This window comes from Marmota flaviventris, chromosome 7 (assembly GCF_047511675.1).
Source record: "Marmota flaviventris isolate mMarFla1 chromosome 7, mMarFla1.hap1, whole genome shotgun sequence".
NCBI classification, from domain to species: Eukaryota; Metazoa; Chordata; class Mammalia; order Rodentia; family Sciuridae; genus Marmota; species Marmota flaviventris.
In genome coordinates, this window is record NC_092504.1 from 62459684 (window position 1) to 62478001 (window position 18318).

The 18318-nt window shown below is 39.1% G+C and overlaps 1 protein-coding gene across 1 annotated transcript in view; it reads left to right on the plus strand.

Annotated features, from left to right (window-relative positions):
- Fras1 (Fraser extracellular matrix complex subunit 1) overlaps nt 1–18318 on the plus strand; it is a 421323-nt gene that overhangs the window by 273445 nt on the left and 129560 nt on the right. The window contains exons 23-29 of the mRNA XM_027939818.3: nt 851–997; nt 3704–3844; nt 4718–4858; nt 6404–6544; nt 9629–9899; nt 13339–13423; nt 16124–16450. Coding sequence (XP_027795619.3) covers nt 851–997; nt 3704–3844; nt 4718–4858; nt 6404–6544; nt 9629–9899; nt 13339–13423; nt 16124–16450 — 1253 coding nt within the window. The remainder of the gene's footprint in view (nt 1–850; nt 998–3703; nt 3845–4717; nt 4859–6403; nt 6545–9628; nt 9900–13338; nt 13424–16123; nt 16451–18318) is intronic.

Here is an 18318-nt window from a genome sequence, read left to right on the forward strand (position 1 = left end):
AGTCACTCTGGTAAATGCTTGGAAATGAGATTGCAAGAGTAAAAAAGTTAGGAGGCTGTGATAGTAATTAAGCAAGGGATGATGATGGCTTGGCTATATTGGCATTTGTGGATATGGAGGAAAGCAAAAAGTCCTCAGAGTTATGTTGGAGAGTTTGAATAAATAGGATCCAGTGAGTGACTGGATTAGGAGTGAAGGAAGGAAGATATCAAGATAGACTCTTAAGTTTTCCAGCAAGAAAAACTGAGTAGATAGAGAAATGAGAGAATGCAAAAGCATGACCAGATTGGGAATCATCCCTGCATGCCTGAATCGCCTGACGGGCTGCTGAGAATTACCTTTCGTCAAACCAATAAGCCGAGCAACCTTTAAATCCTGAAAATATGGGATTTTACAAGCTTCACAATTAAGTTGGTGCCTAATTTTAATCTTGGCCTACCTACACCCACACCCTCCCCCACTGCCCCCCGCCCAACACACAGTGTACATCATGAGCTACAAGGGACTTGATTCCCTAAGAAGTTAAGTTCAAATAAAACTCTGGACTATAATTCTAGAGATCTTAGGGTAAGTATAAATTTTGTGGCTGAATCACAGGACAATTTGGATGTGGGATTTCCATCTTTGAGTTTATAATTTATCTTTTGGGAAAACAAGAGTACCTTCTATATTTTGGGAAATAAAACTAATATTTTCTGTGTCTATTGATCACCGTGGAGGGTTCTGAGCCATAATTAAAGAACAGGTTGGGGCAGGGCTTTGTCCCTCTGCAGCATGTGTCTAGTTTTGATCAATGTGTCCCTATTTGCAATTGTAATCATCAGGTCATTTTCTTTTCCTGTCTGCTCAGCATGCGACACACATTGCTGGAGCTGTGATTCACAGGCCAGCTGTACCTCCTGCCGAGATCCAAGCAAGGTCCTGCTCTATGGGGACTGCCAGTATGAGAGCTGTGCCCCACAGTACTATCTTGACATCTCCACCAAGACATGCAGAGGTAAAGTTCTTCCTGAATTGTGTTAAGGAGTCTTTTACTCCATGATACCTCTTTACTATAAACGCCCCGTGCCCCACATTGGGAAAATGCCTTCATCAATCATTTTGACTTTCTCTGATGATAGCAAGAATTAGTGTACGAGTGAATTCATCTACTCCCTCATTGATTTGTTTTCTAAGCCAATTTTTTGAGCACCCACTATGAACTAGACATTGTTCCACATATTGGTAACTAGACCAGAGGTAGCAAAATAAAAATGCTCAGGTTATGTTTGACCCATAGACATGTTTTGTGTGGCCCACCTAATGTTCTGAAATTTAAAAATCTTTGGTTATTTGCCTCTTAACAAGCTAGAAGTCTTCACATACAAAAAGAATTTGAGATTTTCAGTTTCTTTTGGAGAAAAAAATAGGAAGATCTGGCAATACTTGGTTTGCTTTACTACACAGTGCAACAAGAGGTTGACTGTGTTGCTGTCATCCCCACTGGATGGAGCATCAACTCCTCAATTTACCACAGTCCCCACCATTCCATAGTCTATCATGCCAGGCCTATTTCAAAGGGCCTTGTAGGTATTTTTATTTACAGTTCCAGATTGTTAGACTCTAAGCTTAAAGAAATCAGGAGTTGTTATCTGATTTGTCCACCTTCACTTAACACAGTCAAATGAGTGAAGATAGAGTTGTTGTCCTTGAGGAATTTTTAACATGACAATGTCAAATTCCAAATGCCTATTTTCCTTGTTCTTCAGTAGTTGGAATTCGTGGGCCTTGTGGTTTTTGAACAGCAGTGCATAAGGGGAAAGATAGAGTTAAGAGCAGATTTTACTTGATTCTGTTCCATTTCATCTCTTCATTCCAGCCTCTTTCCATGTTTCCCTCTATCCCTTTGGCTCTGGCAGAGAAACTAGAGCTCAGATATGGAGGTCAAACATCTGTCAAGTAAACTTGGGATGCTTTAAGGCTCTACAAAATTGCACACTTTCCAGTCCAAGAAATTCTACTTGGTTGTCAACTTAGGTGGTCTGCTGGGCTCAAGACCACAGAAGCTTTCCTTTTATTTATTTTTTTTCTTCTAACCAGGGGCTGTCAGTATGTGGTGAAAAATAAGATTATCACAAAGCCTCCCTGCTGTAGATGATTTCATAACTATACTGGCAGTTGTGAGTCTCTTGTTTTAGTCTTTTTCCCTCAGGATCCATTCAGCTAAATAAATGAGTGAGATTAACTTTATAAATCTTCTTGGTAGCATGTGTACTGTCTTGCACATTTACCTGTTTCTTGGAGACTTTGAAATAGTGCATCAAGATAGAGAAAAGGTGACTAATGAGAGGTTTCCCTAGCTTCTTAGCAGGGTGGGGAAAGTGGGATTAAGACAGTCTTGAGTAGAGATATGTTCTCTAAGAAAAATATTTTAACAGCAAACACTCACTGAGCTGTTGCTATATGCCAGATACTGTGTTATGTTATTGATTATTGATTGATTGATTTTGTTGGGATTGAACCCAGAGCTGTGCATACCAAGCACTCACTTCACCATTGAGTTATACCCATCTAAATTCTTTACCTTCATTAATTTGCTAATTTTCACGAAAACCTTATATAATGGGCACATCTGTCCCTGTTTTACTAAGGTTCAACAAGTTTAAGGGTGATATACAGGATTGTACAGATTAAAAGTAGCAAAGTCATGACTTAAATAACAACTTATTTCAAAACCCAGGTATTTAACCTCACTTCCCTCATTCTGTCTTCCACACATGAAGGTCTGGCTTCCTTACTAGAGAGAACACTGGCTGTCAAACATGAGTTTTCTAAATGTATCAGAATTTCAAGGGTCATTAAAAAGAGCAACAGCAACAACTATAATAATTGTTATAACAAAAATAATAGTAGCAGCAATATATTTTCCTGTGCCCCACCCCTGAGACCACATCAGTATGTCTCACATTGAGACTGATCATCTGTATTTCTAACAATCCCCCGGATCATCCAAGGTTGGCCCCACTAGGGTGCAAGCTCCTTGAAGGCAGGGTCTGTACTTCCCACTGTTACATTCTCCTCGTGCAGTGATATGCATTATTGCATATCAAGTGCTTGTTGAGCAAATGAACATGTGAACAAGTCCATTCTGCTGACCCCAATGAGGTCTTTTCCAGTAAGCCATTTCTTTCTGGACACTTTCTTTATCTCCATTTAAGTCTAACATCACTGTTTCTTTCTGTTGTGTTGGTCAATGCCTGATTTTTGAGAGTGAGAGTCACATGGCTCGTGTCAGTGACAGTATCAGATACATTCTGAGTGGGATCTCTGATATCTCTTTACCTATGGAGCACTGAGCATTTGGAGAAAGTCTAGATTAGGCTTGTGGGCAACTTGGCCCACTCCCCATGGCAGACTTTGTGTGAAGAGTTGGCATACAAATCCAGGTAGACCTGGCTCTCTGCAGCCCAGCTGATAAGCAGGCCCTGCACAAAGTGTGGCGTGCTCTTTGTACATGCTCATGTCTAACATATTGAGGAACACAAAACCTCAGAGAAGCATCAGGGCTACTGCAAGCACAGGCCTTGTTACAACTGCCTTAACTGACATCTCATATTGTCCCCGCTTTACCTCTTGCAGCTGCAGACAGCCTCCTCATAAATTAGTCTGTGGGACTTGGGGGTGGACAGAGGGGAAGCTAATCTAACATAGGATTTCTTTCTAGAGTGTGATTGGAGTTGCAATGCATGCAGTGGTCCTCTGAGAACTGACTGCCTGCAGTGCATGGATGGCTACGTTCTCCAGGAGGGTGCCTGTGTGGAGCAGTGCTCGCCATCTTTCTACCGGGACATGGGCCTCTGCAAGAGTGAGTGTCTGGAGACCACCCCACTCTGTGATCATTGAAGTTTTGGTTGCTGATTTCTGAGAAGCCTGTGACAAGAGTCCCTTCTGGCTTTTTATCCCATTCTGGGTTTCTTTGCTAACAGTTGTCTTTGTTATGAAAATTTCCCTTTCCTTCTCCCATGCTCTTATGTGACATATGCTAAAATTTGATGCCAGTATGGGAATCTTAGGGTTGTATGGTAGGCCATTACGTTTGGATTTCTTTAAAGATTTGAAATACTGTCCTCCAGATGGGAAGATTTGTGTACCTGGGCATTCAAGCACACGGAAAGACCATGTTGTTCTACCATCTGCCTCCCTCGAATCTCTGTATGCCATATTCCTCACCATCAACTCTCTCTGCCCAGTACCTTCTTCAGCCTCAATTTAACACCACAAAATCCTCAGACCCTGAAATTCCTACCAGAACTACACTGAGACCATTTCTGAATGATTGACTGGATGAATCAGGAAAAGACCAACACTTAAGTAACACAGTACTGAAAGCTAAGGACTAGTTAATACTAACAATAGTTGATAATATCCATCGGTCACTTAAGAGTTCATGGATAATATTCCATCAATTTGATCTTTACCTGGTAAGGTATGTGGGACAATATTTTACTCCCATTTTAAAGGGAATAACACGGAGGCACATAGAGGTGAAGTAACTTTTCCTCTAACTGCTAAGTATGGGGATCACAAGAAGAACTGTGGCTCCGTGACTTCTCATGGGGTGCTTTGCCCAGTACACTAGATGGTGTTGCTGCCTGATACCTAGTGCTGCCTTGAATAGGGGCCCAGATCCTTTTGCAAAGCTACACACTTTCCTATTGACTTGACTTTTCCCTTTCAGGCTGTGATAGTCACTGTCTCCAGTGCCAGGGGCCCCATGAGTGTACCCGCTGTGAAGGGCCATTTCTCCTCTTGGAAGCCCAGTGTGTCCAGGAATGTGGGAAGGGGTACTTTGCAGACCATGCAAAGCACAAATGCTCAGGTAACTTGAGTCTAAGCTAAGTTCTCTGGTAAGAAGTAAGAGCATCAAGTCATGTGTGCTGGTTCTCAGGCAACCAGGAGCATCCGAATTAGAGGCAGAAAGAAAACCCAGGGAACTTGGCCTAAGTAATTGATGGCTTCCTATGCACATCTGCCGAATGCTGATTAAATAGGATTTAGGAGTGTAGCCCAATAATTCTCTTGCACAAATCAATATGTCCCTAAAGGTCTTTATGGAAACAAAGCCAATTTTTTTTTAATGGAATATAAAGTTTATATTGAACTGCAGTGAGGTATCCATTAAGAGTGGAGCCATATTGATACGGACAAAGAATTTTCAGTGTGTAGACTAAATCACCTGTAACCCTGATATTGGTATTATATCCTTGAAGACTAGGATTCTGAGGAATAATTTGGTGATATATACTGGAGCTTTTATTGTTAAACTCAAAGTCTTAATCTCCTTGTCCACTGGATCATCCAAGAAAATTTTCTGTTCATTCTCATCATTTCTACCAAACCTTCGTACCATATGCCCCACTTAAAAGAATAACTGATGTTTAACAATAATGCCATTAACCAGGCACAACATTTTATGTTTCACCAAATTTTCTTCATCTGCCTTGTCTTATTTAACATTCACAACAACTTGATAAAATATGACAGATACTATGAATCTTATTTTACAGGGGAACAGAAAACAGACTAAAAAGTGTTGTTAATCAAGGCAATGTAAATCAGACATTAAACCCAGGTTTTCTGATTCCAGTCAAGCTCCTTTATACTGTGTAACCACTCTATAACAAAATCCCAGCAAAGGAAGCCAGAAAATTAGGCAGTTATCACTCAATCCATAGAAGATTATCAACAACCGAAAGAAATAATTCGGTGGTTCTTTAAATAGCTGACTTTCCTCATGCATTTAAAATATTTCTACTACTACTACTACTACTACTACTACTTTAATAATAATAATAATAATAATAATAATAATAATAATAATAACAGTGAGCAGTGGCAGCAGTAGAACACTCAGACCTTTCTATGCGTTCACTATTTTAGTCATTTCACATTATAACATGTCATCCTACAACTATTACTTGCATTAGGTGATATTATTATTCTCTTTTTAAAAACAAAGCAAAACAAAATTGCAGCACTGTTGAAGGAACTTGTCCAAGGTCACAGCTGGTAAATGACAGAGAAGGAATGGTACCTAAAGATAGTCTATGCTCTTAATCACTATGAATGTCCTCTCATACAAGTCTACATGATTAACAGCCATCCATGAGCAGACTTTCTAAATGGCATTGTGTGAGGTGGGGAGTGCGTCTCTCTGTTCAGTTTCCTTCTGAGTGTATCAGCTCCCATGAGACTCTAAAGGAGACAGTTAGGAGGCTCTTTTGTCACAGTCTGTTATGGGTGGGGGGCCATTTGTTGCTTGTGCTCCAACTCTTGTGGTTACAATCCCTTTATTTCCCTAATGGTCCTACTTGGGTGTCTGTGCCTTGGTTGTGTCTCATTTATTGTGTCTTCTCTTTCATAGCCTGCCCTCGAGGGTGCTTGCAGTGTAGCCACAGAGACCGATGTCACCTCTGTGGCCAAGGGTTCTTTCTGAAGAGTGGCCTCTGTGTTTCCAACTGCATTCCTGGCTTCTCTGCCCACTCTTCTAATGAAACATGTTCTGGTAAGAGCTCTTCTGGCGGTCTGGTGAATGCACCATTAATTTTTCTTTGCAAAGTCTGGATTTACTGAAATAATTGATTCAGAGTTACCACTGTGGGGGGAAACCAAAACTTGATGCTGCTAAGGAATAAGGAACTGTTTATACAACATGGAAAAATTAGGAAAACTCAACTTCTATGATCTTTGAAGAAAAAAAAAGAAGCAATCTGTGCTCTAAAAGTCACAAGTATAAGATAAGAAATTTGGCATAAACTTAGCTGTGTTCTTGAACTGCAGCCACATTATAGAAAATTACATACATGTTTATACATGTAATGCACTTATTTGTATTCATATAAACTTGTAGAGTAAACTATGCCAAGAGTTCAGTGGTGCATCTTTTGGGCAAACAGTGGAGATAAGCTATAAATAAACAATGAACAGGATGAGGAGACTCCAAGAGGTTCATCTGTTGAAACTGGATGAATTTGTTTCTGTTATGAATAACAGGTTAAAGGAAAGGCGCTCATTTCTCCCTGCATACCTCACCTTAAATAACAGAGAGAAGCGAATTTAAATTCAGTCCTCATTTTGAACTCCAAAAGTTTTATAGGTGGATAAACCTTAGAAGTGTTCCTTAGCTTTATTGTTTACCAAAAGCCTGAGGCATTTTGTAGTATCCAAAGTCACACATTCTGTCTCTATATTTCTGGACTCTAAAGAGATTAAGATTTTCCAAAGAAAAAAATATCCTTGACTCATTTTGTTAGGATCTTTCTGGAAACCCCATCTACTTGAGAGTCAGCTTACTACTCTTGGGACATAATACAAGTCAACCTGTGGAAATGAATTCTACTTTTATTAGAATAATCTTATGGTAGATGTTGAACTGCACTGTCTGGCCTAATTGTAGAAGGGAACATTGCCCGTTAAAGACCTTGGCAAAACGCCTTGCAGGAGAGAGGATGAATTCTACATTATGGAAGGAAATCCTCATTTATCTGTCAGATGTTTCATACGCACAGAGATTGCAAATTTTTTTTAAAAAAGTGTATATATTTCACATGAATTCTGAACGTGAGCCACCAACAATCCTACTTCATTGTAGATTAACTGGTACCCTTTAGAGAATGGCATCATACACCTGTCTCTTTTCTTGCCCTCAGTGGATCTTATGTGACAGGTGTAATCAGAATAAGACTGTGGTTCTCAAATCTGCCAGCCAATTAGTGTAAGCAGGGGGGCTTATGAAATTAATGAGGTCCATCCCAGAACATCTAAGTCAGAATATCTAGTAGTAGAGCCCAAGTGTCAGTATTGTTTTAAAAGATCCCTATATGATTCTTTGTTATTGTTATTGAGATATAATTCAGACATAAAATCCAAAAATTAAAGTGTATAGCCCAGTGGTTTTTAGTATAGTCACAAAGCTGTATAACTATCACCAAAATCTAATTCCAGAACATTTTTATCATCATAAGGGAAACCCATAACCATAGTAATCTCTATGCATTTTTATGTCATTCTAGAACCTGACAACCACTAATCTAGTTTCTGTCTCTATGCATTTGCCTGTTCTAGACATAAATAGGATCACACAATGTTTCCTCTTTTATGTGGATTCTTAGCATAATATTTTTAAGGTTCATCCATATTGTATTGTGTATTAGTACATCATTTTATTTCCTTCTTTTGGATAAATAATATGAAATTGCATGGATATACCACATTTTTTTCGAGCACCCCCCTCCAGAACTACTTCCCTCCCCGCTCCAGTCCTAGGAATCAAACCTGGAGCTTCATGCATTTAGGGAAGCACTCTACCATTGAGTCACATCCCCATATCCCAAACCCTTGATTATCTATTATTCATCAATGGATATATATTTTTGCAATATTTTCTCTTTGGATATTATGAATATGCTGCTCTAAACATTCATGTACAAGTTTTTGTGTGGGCATACATTTTTAATTCTCCTGGGTGTAAACTGGGAGTGGAATTCCTGGGTCATATGGTACTATATTTAATTGAGGAGCTGTGCAACTATATTTCCAAATGACTGCACCATCTTATACTTCCATAACAATGTGCGAGGGTTCCCATTTATCCACATCCTCACCTGCACTTTTTATCGTCTCTCCTAGTGAAAGTGAAGTGCTACGTAGTTGTGGTTTAGATTTACATTTCCATGGTGATGAAGGTTGTGCACTGTTCATGTGCATATTGGCCTTCTGTATATTTTCTTTGTGGAAATGCCTACTAAAATTTTTACCCTTTTTTAAAATTGGTTTTCTTTTTCTTCTATTGTTGAGTTAAAGGAGTCCTTTATAGATTCTGGATACAAGTCATTTTTCAGATGTGTGATTTGCAAACATGTTCTCCCCTTCTATGAGTTGTCTTTTCACTTTGGTGAAGCACAAAAGTTTTTAATTTGGTGATGTCCAACTTACCTATTTTTTTTTTCTTTTGTCACTTGTGCTTTTTGTGCCATAAGAAAGCATTGCTTGGGCTGGGGATGTGGCTCAAGCGGTCGCGCACTCGCCTGGCATGCGTGCGGCCCAGGTTCAATACTCAGCACCACATACAAACAAAGATGTTGTGTCCGCCGAAAAACTAAAAAATAAATATTAAAATTCTCTCTCTCTCCCTCCCTCCCCCTCCCCCCCCTCTCCGCCCCCTCTCTTTACAAAAAGAAAAAGAAAGCATTGCTTAATTCAGAACCATAAAAATTCTACTCCAGTCTTGTCTTACAGTTTTTTCCCCCCAAAGACAGGATATCACTGTGTTGCCCAGGCTGGACCCCAGCTCATGATCTGCTTGCTTCAGCCTCCCTTGTAGCTGAGATTACAGGTGTATGCCCCTGAAGCCAGCTTGTCTTCTAACAATTTTATGGTTTAACTCTTCCATTGAAGTCCTGTGTCATTCTCATATACATCTAGGGGAACAATCACTGAGTTAGAAAGATACTTATGTTCTATAATATAGCCTAGAGTCTCCTCTGTACAGTTCTGAATTAACATTACAAGTCTATTTCTTTAAAGCAAATAAATAAGACCTACTTAGTGAATGTGACAAGCCTGAGCTTTGGATTTGTATGTTTTTCAGGCAAGGTGCACACTCCCAGCCTTCATGTGAATGGCTCCTTGATCCTTGCAATTGGTTCAGTGAGGCCACTGGACTTTTCCCTCCTGAATATCCAACACCAGGATGGCAGGGTGGAAGATCTCCTGTTCCATGTTGTGAGCACTCCCACCAATGGTCAGCTGGTGCTCTCAAGAAATGGAAAAGAGTCTCAGCTGGACAAGGCTGGCCATTTTAGCTGGAAAGATGTGAATGAGAAGAAAGTGCGTTTTATACACAGCAAAGAAAAGCTCAGGTGAGTCAATGTTGCTGATCTCCCCCCATCTCTTTTCCATCATTGCTCTGGCCCCCACCTCCTCTTTTTTAATAGCTAACCCTTCCCATCTGGGGAAAATCAGTACTCCTCAAATGTGTTCAGCTGCCTGTCATCATGTCCCTGTAATTGTTCAGAGAGTGTACTTCTGTTTGAGACATTTTCATTTTATCACATAATTATGGGTAATCCTCTGATGTGACAGGAAAATTCTGAGTATAATTACCCACTTTTTTGGCCCAGTAGAAACAAAACTGGTTATATAGCCAGATGCTAGAGCTGCTTCTTCCCCATGAGCATAACATACAGGGAATAGCGGGCAGATAAAGAATGGAGCACGTGTTTTTCAAGGTGTGATGTGGTCCCTGGAATTTCAGAGTTGGAAGGAAACTTAGAGTCATAGTTAACTTTTTATTATCCACATTATAAGATTAATTGTGGCTAATTTCTAAGCCCCATCCAGTTTTCTCCTGATGCTTTACACATATCTGGCTATCTTCCCCACCCAGCTGACATATGCTTCAGGAATTCAATTGAATGTTAAAACGAACCCAAGCAAATATAGCCCCATAATTAGCAGAGTAAATCTACTAAACAGAAATCAGAGAATGCATCCCAAAGATTAGCCTCTTGGATTCTCCTTCACCCTGCTCTGCTTCATTAGTGCAGATAATTCACCATAGACTATTTGTGTAAATAATGATTTGAAGACCACAAAACCATAAGAACACAGTGAATATTCTCACTGTCAATACTAAATTTGAGGATTTTATTTTATTATTTTTGTTACTTATTTATTTTGAGATTCAGGCAAAGCCATAAGTAGGGAGAACAATAGATGGCACTTTCTCTGTGGTAGTTCAGAGCTGATGATGCCAGTAACCTCAGAAGGTCATATTCTAGGAATAAGAGCAACATTTACTGAGTGCTAGCTTTGAGCCAGGCATTATGGTAAATTTTTTACATGAATTATGTATATGGATTATATGTGTTCTCAGTCTACAGATAAGAAAACCGAGACCTGGGAAATTTTGCCTAAGACCTCATAACCTGAGAGTCTAGAGCTGAGACTCCAACCTGACATTCTCTGAGTCCACAACCCATGCCTCTAGCCACAATGATATCTGCCTCCCCAATATTATAGGGACAATAGGCTTGCTTTCATCCTCAAGGGGCTAAGATCACTACACAGAGAAAAATATTGTGCTACGGAGATGGAATATTTGAAGCCACAGAGTCACTTATCAAATCCCTGCTCCATTTCTCCATTTACTTTTGTTACAAGTATAGTTCTTAAGTATCCACATTTCTCTCTCTCTCTCTCTCTCTCTCTCTCTCATGCACACAGAAACAGACACAGACACACAGAGCTTCACAGCAGAATCCCTTGTGAAAAGCGTAAAGCTTCACAGACAACCAACATTAACCCTCTTCTCTATTTAACATCTTTAACCTCACATAACCTACAGAATCTTAAGCTTTGTACCCCTAAATAGGACAAAGAATGACAGTTTAGGGAATTCCTACACATCTCTTTTTCTAGGTACCTATTTTAATACTGGATTTTCTTTACCTAAAAATTAAAACCAAAGAAATAACAGAAGAATAATAAAATGAGGTTGTTAAAAACTTGTGAAAATTAAAATTGTCTTTGAATGACAGAGAAGAAAAGAAAAACTTATGCTTGCTGCATAAGTTTGTGGTTTTTGTTCTTTGCCATGAAAATACTGACCATGATTCGTTGATGAAAATTCTTTAGGATTGGATTGCCCCGGGATTAGAATGCTGCTGTGGAGTAAAAGACAACTTGTAAATGTAGTCAGAGTGACTGTGATAAGCTGGTAGTGCTCAGATGCAGAGTGCCACCAAAAATCATTTCTCTTTCTTGGTTCTTTCCATTGTTTCTGTCAGTTGCATCCTGTTGAAGCTTGGAGGTGGGAGCAAAGAGGGACAGGATTTAGATGGGGCAGAAAAGGAAAGCGTGGTTGGAGTAGGAGGGAAGGCAAGAATACATTTTTTAAAAAATCAGGTTTATTGGGCTATAATTTGCATTCAGTAAAATTCCCTATTTTAAAGCATGCTGTTCTATGAGTGTTAACAAATCTATATGGTCTTGTTACCACAGTCAAGACATAAAAGAGTTCCATCACCCCCCACCCCCCAAAATACCCTTTTTATAGTTACTCCTTTCCTTCCAGCGCCTGATCTGGTTTTTTAGCCCTGTAGTTTTAGCCTTTCTAAAATACCCCTTGAATGTAATCAGACAGTATATGTGGTCTTTTGCTTCTGACATTTTCTACAATGCTTTTGAGATCCACCCACATTCTTTCAAGTATAAATAGTTAGTTCCAAGAATACTTTTTAAAGAACCTTTGAAACAATGGTCCCTGCAGTAGTCAAGAATTCCAAAGCTCCCATGGTGCATTAACCACATATATCACCAGCCAGCTGTGAGTTCTGTGCTTGGATCAGCTTTAAAGGTGGGCAACTCATCCCTGCCCTTCCAACAGTCTCTGAAGCTGCTGGAACAAAACTCCTTTAGAGGGATTCAACCCACAGCAAAGAGTGATCCTTCTTTTATTGTTAATTGGGACTGTTTGGTTGCAAGTGATGAAAATCAACTTGAACTAGATTAAACAAAAGAGTGAGGTTATTATAATGTTGCAGAAGTGGCTCAGATCTCAAAGACTTGAAGAGCACTGGTGCTCCAGGGCAAGTCCAGAAGCTAGAACTGGAAATGTGAAGCAGGACTCAAACCTTCTCTCATCCCTGTGTCTCCTTGCTCATAGACTTCATTGACCCATCTCCCACAGGCAGGCTTGTTCCATATTCTCATTCCCATGGTAGGTTCTGGTTATCCCGTAGTAAAATGGTGAGACTGACTCAGGCCAAGTCCAAATTTCCATGGAAGAACAAGCCATTCTTCCCTAGTCTTGCCACAATGAATGTTGGAATGGTGGGGAGATAGATACTGCAAACATTGTTATTGGGTGTCCACTCCTATGAATTGAGAAGGGGATGGAAGGAAGGTTTATTGAAAGAAGGAATCACTGGGAACTGGGTCAGAGACTACACAAGATTCCTTTCCATTCTATAATGTATAATAATGTATCACTAACCTGTCTTGGCCTGACAACTAGTGTACAAACTTAGCTGTTTGTATATTCAGTTTAGAAAAACAGAGAACAAAATAGTCATATTATTATTATGTTATAACAAGGTCTAAGAACACAAAGCATTTTTACCTGCATCTTACTATGTCATCTTTGGTAATTTCTGTTTACATTTCAGATATCATATTACTGTGGTGGTTTGATCCAAATTTTTACATCATATAACCTGAAAATATTTTTGATCCTTTCTCTTTCTACAGAATAATTTAATGATGTATTTTCTCATTCTTTTTGGGGGTACTTTTTAGGAAAGGTTACTTTTCCTTGAAAATTAGTGACCAGCAGTTCTTCTCTGAACCACAACTGATCAACATACAAGCATTTTCAACACAGGTAATAAAAATGCCGAGCAGTTAACAATTTTACATGCTTACTAATTCTCAAGAACAAATTAAGCCTTCTTTCAGTTTTAGCAAAAATGATTGAGCTATATTAATCTTAGTTTTATCATGAAATGCCTCTTGAGTAATTTTTAGTACTTTCGATAATAATATCAACAATAATAATTACTAATGCATGTATAGTTCTTAGTGTTTCACATAAGTTATCAGTTGATACATACACCAATCTCATGACATACTGTTATCCCCAGTTTATAGATGAGGAAACTAAGGCACAAGGGGGTTAAATAATGTGTCTGTAGTGTTGTAGCTAATAGTCAAGATTTGTGCCCAGCAGACCTGGCTTCAGAGTCTGTGGTCCAAACCCTTATCTTATGGTGACTTACTATACTATACCAAACCTGACACTAGTCCTGCAGAATAAATCTGTTCCAGTTGTGAAGACTTCCCTTATTCTTAGGTAAATAAGTTTATTTTACTTCAGTATTTCTCTCTCAAGGGTTTAGAATCGTTAGTAGTTGGAGGATCTTACATCAGCTCCTACATGAGGTGTCAGAGTGGTCGTCAGCCAAACATGGATCTGAGGAAATCATAGTAGAAGCTATAAGACACAGTGTAATGGCCCTTCACACTCATCTCTTATCACTCACTCTGTCAAGTTGTACTTATGTGTCCAGAATACACACGGCGGTAGAAGCTCTGAGAACTGGGTTTGAGGGACTGAACAGCTAAAATGTGCTAAAACAATAGGAAGATGGTGTGTGTATGTGCGTGTGTGTGTGTGTGTGTGTGTGTGTGCACATGCGCATGCGCACGCATACATCATTAACAGCAAGGACATGATGTTGAGAACTAAGACTACCTAAATATCCAGACCTTACTATTGCATTAATCGTGATTCCAGGAAGGACACTAGATTATTGTTTTTAACTCATATTTTTATCTTTTTGATCAAAAATGAAAAAAAAAAAAACATGAAGGACAACATAGACTTGAAGAAGTGATTGCCACATAGTGTTAATAACCCAACTCAGTTCTTCTTAATGATATTATCACGTCAGGGATAACTTGAAGTTTAGGAGTGATTAGAAATTAATCCTACTTAAGTGTGTAAATTTTGTTTTAATTAATGCTAATACATGTCATCTCTGTAAATATAGGCCAAAGGGCCAAATTCAGTCTTAGGATGTACTGGCTTAGGTGTTCCTTAATTCTTAAACATTTTGCTTTGACCTCTTCATTTGGGCTAATATAGTTACTCCAATGAAAGGCCTAGGGTAGGTATTAGCAGGTAACTTTCTAATCTGAGATGATGAGTTCCCACAGTTTTTTGAGTTTTGACTGTTTTCCACTTTCCCTAAGCGAGTAGATAATGAGGGCACATTTTATTTATGTATTATATGATAAACTCTTCATTTTAACTTTTTAAAGTGGAATTTTAAAAAGAAATTTTAACTTATTTTTGTTCCTTTAAATTTTGTATTATTTCAATATAGTCTTGAGCCTCCCTGATATTTTCTCATGTAACTGAATTTAGTCTATTTATGGACTTTGACATCACCTCTGACCTTTCCTCTTTCAGAATATGAGGGGCCATTCATTCCCACATACAGACTCACAGCTTTAGAATTCTCAGGAATGTTGAGGAGTAGCTACCATCTAATTTTCCACTACGTGATTATCATAATGATGCATTAGTTAGACATTACTTTAATGGAAATTTTAATTTCTGGGAGACCAGAAAGGTGCTTGAGTAGTTTTTTTTTTTTTTAAAGCCATTTGGAATAAAGAAGACAGTATGTTGAGAAAAGTCTTAGATGGTTCAACTTCAAATGGTATTAAAAAAACTAAGAAAATGTTTTCTTTGGCTTCTGGCCTCGTTGAGTGTATGTGTATGAGGTTTTTTTCTGTTGTGACTCACTAACTTTTTTCTTCATGAAAGAACATTTTATCTGCTTACTCAATTGGTGGGGGGAACCAAACAATCCCAAGGAAAACATTAAAGTTAGCAGTGTTGTACGAATTAACCAGGTGGTTGCCTGACTCATCCAGATCATAATCTCCTGGGCTTTCTAGGCTGAACTGGGATGGGACTCTGTCAAGATTTGAATGGGAGAACTTGAAAAAACTTGCTGGGAGGGACCAGAAATAGCATGACTTCAGAAAGCAAAAGTGCCTTACTCTGAGTCAGCATATTGCATAGTGGCCTAGAGTGAAGCACTTAACTCCCAAAGACGAGTTCAAAAATTCTATAGCTCCTGTTAGTCTTTATTGAATGCAGATAACTGACTGGCCTTCCTGGTACTGAGCTGATTTCATTAACAATGTAGAGGATATAATGCAAATCAAGAGAGCAGATGAAATAGAAATTTAGAAGCTGAGCAGATGAAATAGAAATTTAGAAGCTGGAAGCCCTTTTTGATTGCCTCTTATCAAGACTATGGTCTTAAATTGACTTGAGAAACCTCCAGAGTCCAGAGATGTAAAGTAACCGCAACCACTGTTCTTACTATGACCAGCTGCACCTCTGACAAATGCTTTCACCATGGTACAGGGTTATTTCTTTGCCATAGCACCTACAGTTTCTTAAAAGGCATAGAAATATCAATCAGGTTGCCACTCTGATCCACTGAGTTGCCCTCTCTTTCCCTAGTAAATGACTATTCTTCCCTGCTTCCCTTCAACTCCACAGGCCCCATATGTGCTGAGAAATGAGGTTCTCCACATTAGCAGAGAAGAGCGGGGAACCATCACCACCCAGCTCCTTGACATTCGAGATGATGACAATCCCCAGGATGTGGTCATCGAAGTACTTGATCCTCCACTTCATGGCCAATTGCTCCAAACTCTTCAGTCCCCCACAACCCCTATCTATCATTTCCGGCTGGATGAACTCTCCAGGGGCCTTCTCCTCTATGCCCACGATGGCTCAGAGAGCACATCTGATGTTGTGGTCTTGCAGGCCAGTGATGGACACTCCTTCCAAAATATACTGTTTCATGTGAAGACTGTGCCCAAGGTGAGTGTCATTCTAGTTTCATTCCTTGCACCTAAATATGAAGTTCGCTGATAATATTTTGCAATGCTTATAAAGTTAGGATATGGGTAGTTATTCATTTATTCAAGCATAACCTATTACATGGGTCCTCATTAAGTACCTATTATATAAGTAATATATTTTGGCAGTAATATATAGTAATATATCTTGTTAGCAACACACTTGATCTCTATAAATGGGATGATTTGCAACTCTTTTTGTTGACCTACTCCTGTAAAACTGTATTATTATTCACTGATCCTTTTGTCTCCTGCCTGAGAATCAAGGCATCTTGGTATTTGTCTGCCCTTCTAAAACAGCTCATGGAATGAGAAGCCCTTGGTCAGTAATCTTAATGAATTAAAGGGGAGAGTTCAGCCATACTGTTAGCCTGTGAGCCCAACTGAAATGGGATAAAGGAACCCTCCTTTTTGGTAATCATAAGGGTCTTTGGCCTGGGGGCTAAAAGTGTGTTTATCATTCTGAGTCACTGATGTGTCACCTTATTTTTTTCCTATTTCCATGAGTGCTGGTGTTATTATTTACTTATTATTTTTCTTTGAAACAATTTGGTTTGTGTGTGTGTGAGAGACCTCATTCTAACAAATTATATTGATATAATCATGGACTTAATGTCTATATTATACTTTTCTAAAATATTAAAATATAACCTTTCTATACAATTTTATCCATGTACTACATTTTTGGATATTACAAATGAGATGGTTATCACACTTTATGAAATACTGAGCTAACCTATGCTAGATCACACAGTCCTACTGAAAAATATTTTCCAGTCTGGGCACGGTGGTACACACCTATGATCCCAGTAGCTGAGGCGGCTGAGGCAGGAGGATCACAAGTTTGAGGTTAGCCTCAGCAATTTAGTGAGACTCACAGCAACTTAGTGAAACCCTGTTTCATAATTTTAAAAAAAAGGCTTAGAATGTAGTAGAATATAGCTCAGTGGTTCAATCCCCAGTACTCCCCAAAATCTTCTTTTCAAAATTTAGTGATATTTCACTGGAAGACCTTTTCTCAGTAGCATCCTGAGTGCCTCTTTTCCATGGCAGTAGTTTAGAAAACACATTTTTTTTAAACTTTTCATTCCAAATATCACTACCTACAGAGTTGTCACTAGTGATTAGCTTGAGAGATTGACTTGCTGAGGACAGTTTAAAATCACTTGTCACTTTCTCACCAATGATCACTCTAAATTTGCAGTGGAGCCTCCTGAAGGGAAGCAATTGAATCTAATATGGTCTGCTAACTAGTTTCTCAGTCTCTTGTCTCATCATTTTCAGCTGCTGAACACAGTGATGGTGGCGAGCGAGAGAGATGGGAGGATGTGAAGGCTGATTAGGAGACGGAGTTGGCAGATGGCCACCTCGTAGCTAATCCTAATTATCACTCTCCTGCAGTCACCCTGGGAGATGAGGTTTAGTTATGAAGAGATGAAGTCTAGACAGATGCAGAAAGTTTCTCCCTTCCTTGTTTTTTTTCCAGAGGCAGTCCTAGATTTCAGTGCAACCCTCATGGCCACCTTTCCTATGGTGGTTCCAGTCTCCATGTTGGGAGTTCAGTTCATTGTATTACACAATCATTTTGTGTGGAAAGGCTCACAGCTGAAGGGCATTTCTAGGATTTTAGCTGCATTGACTAACAAAACTAATAAAAATAGAATTGTCATCCTTAAATGAGACAGAAGGCACAGAGGTTTGGAGTCCTTGAAGTCCTTGTAACTTGCAAGTCATGTGTTTTTAATGTGTCTGCTTGTGATTCCTAAATGGAGTGTGGGTTGGCCCTCTCCCTTCCCCCTTTCCATCTCACCATCTCATATACTGCTGTTA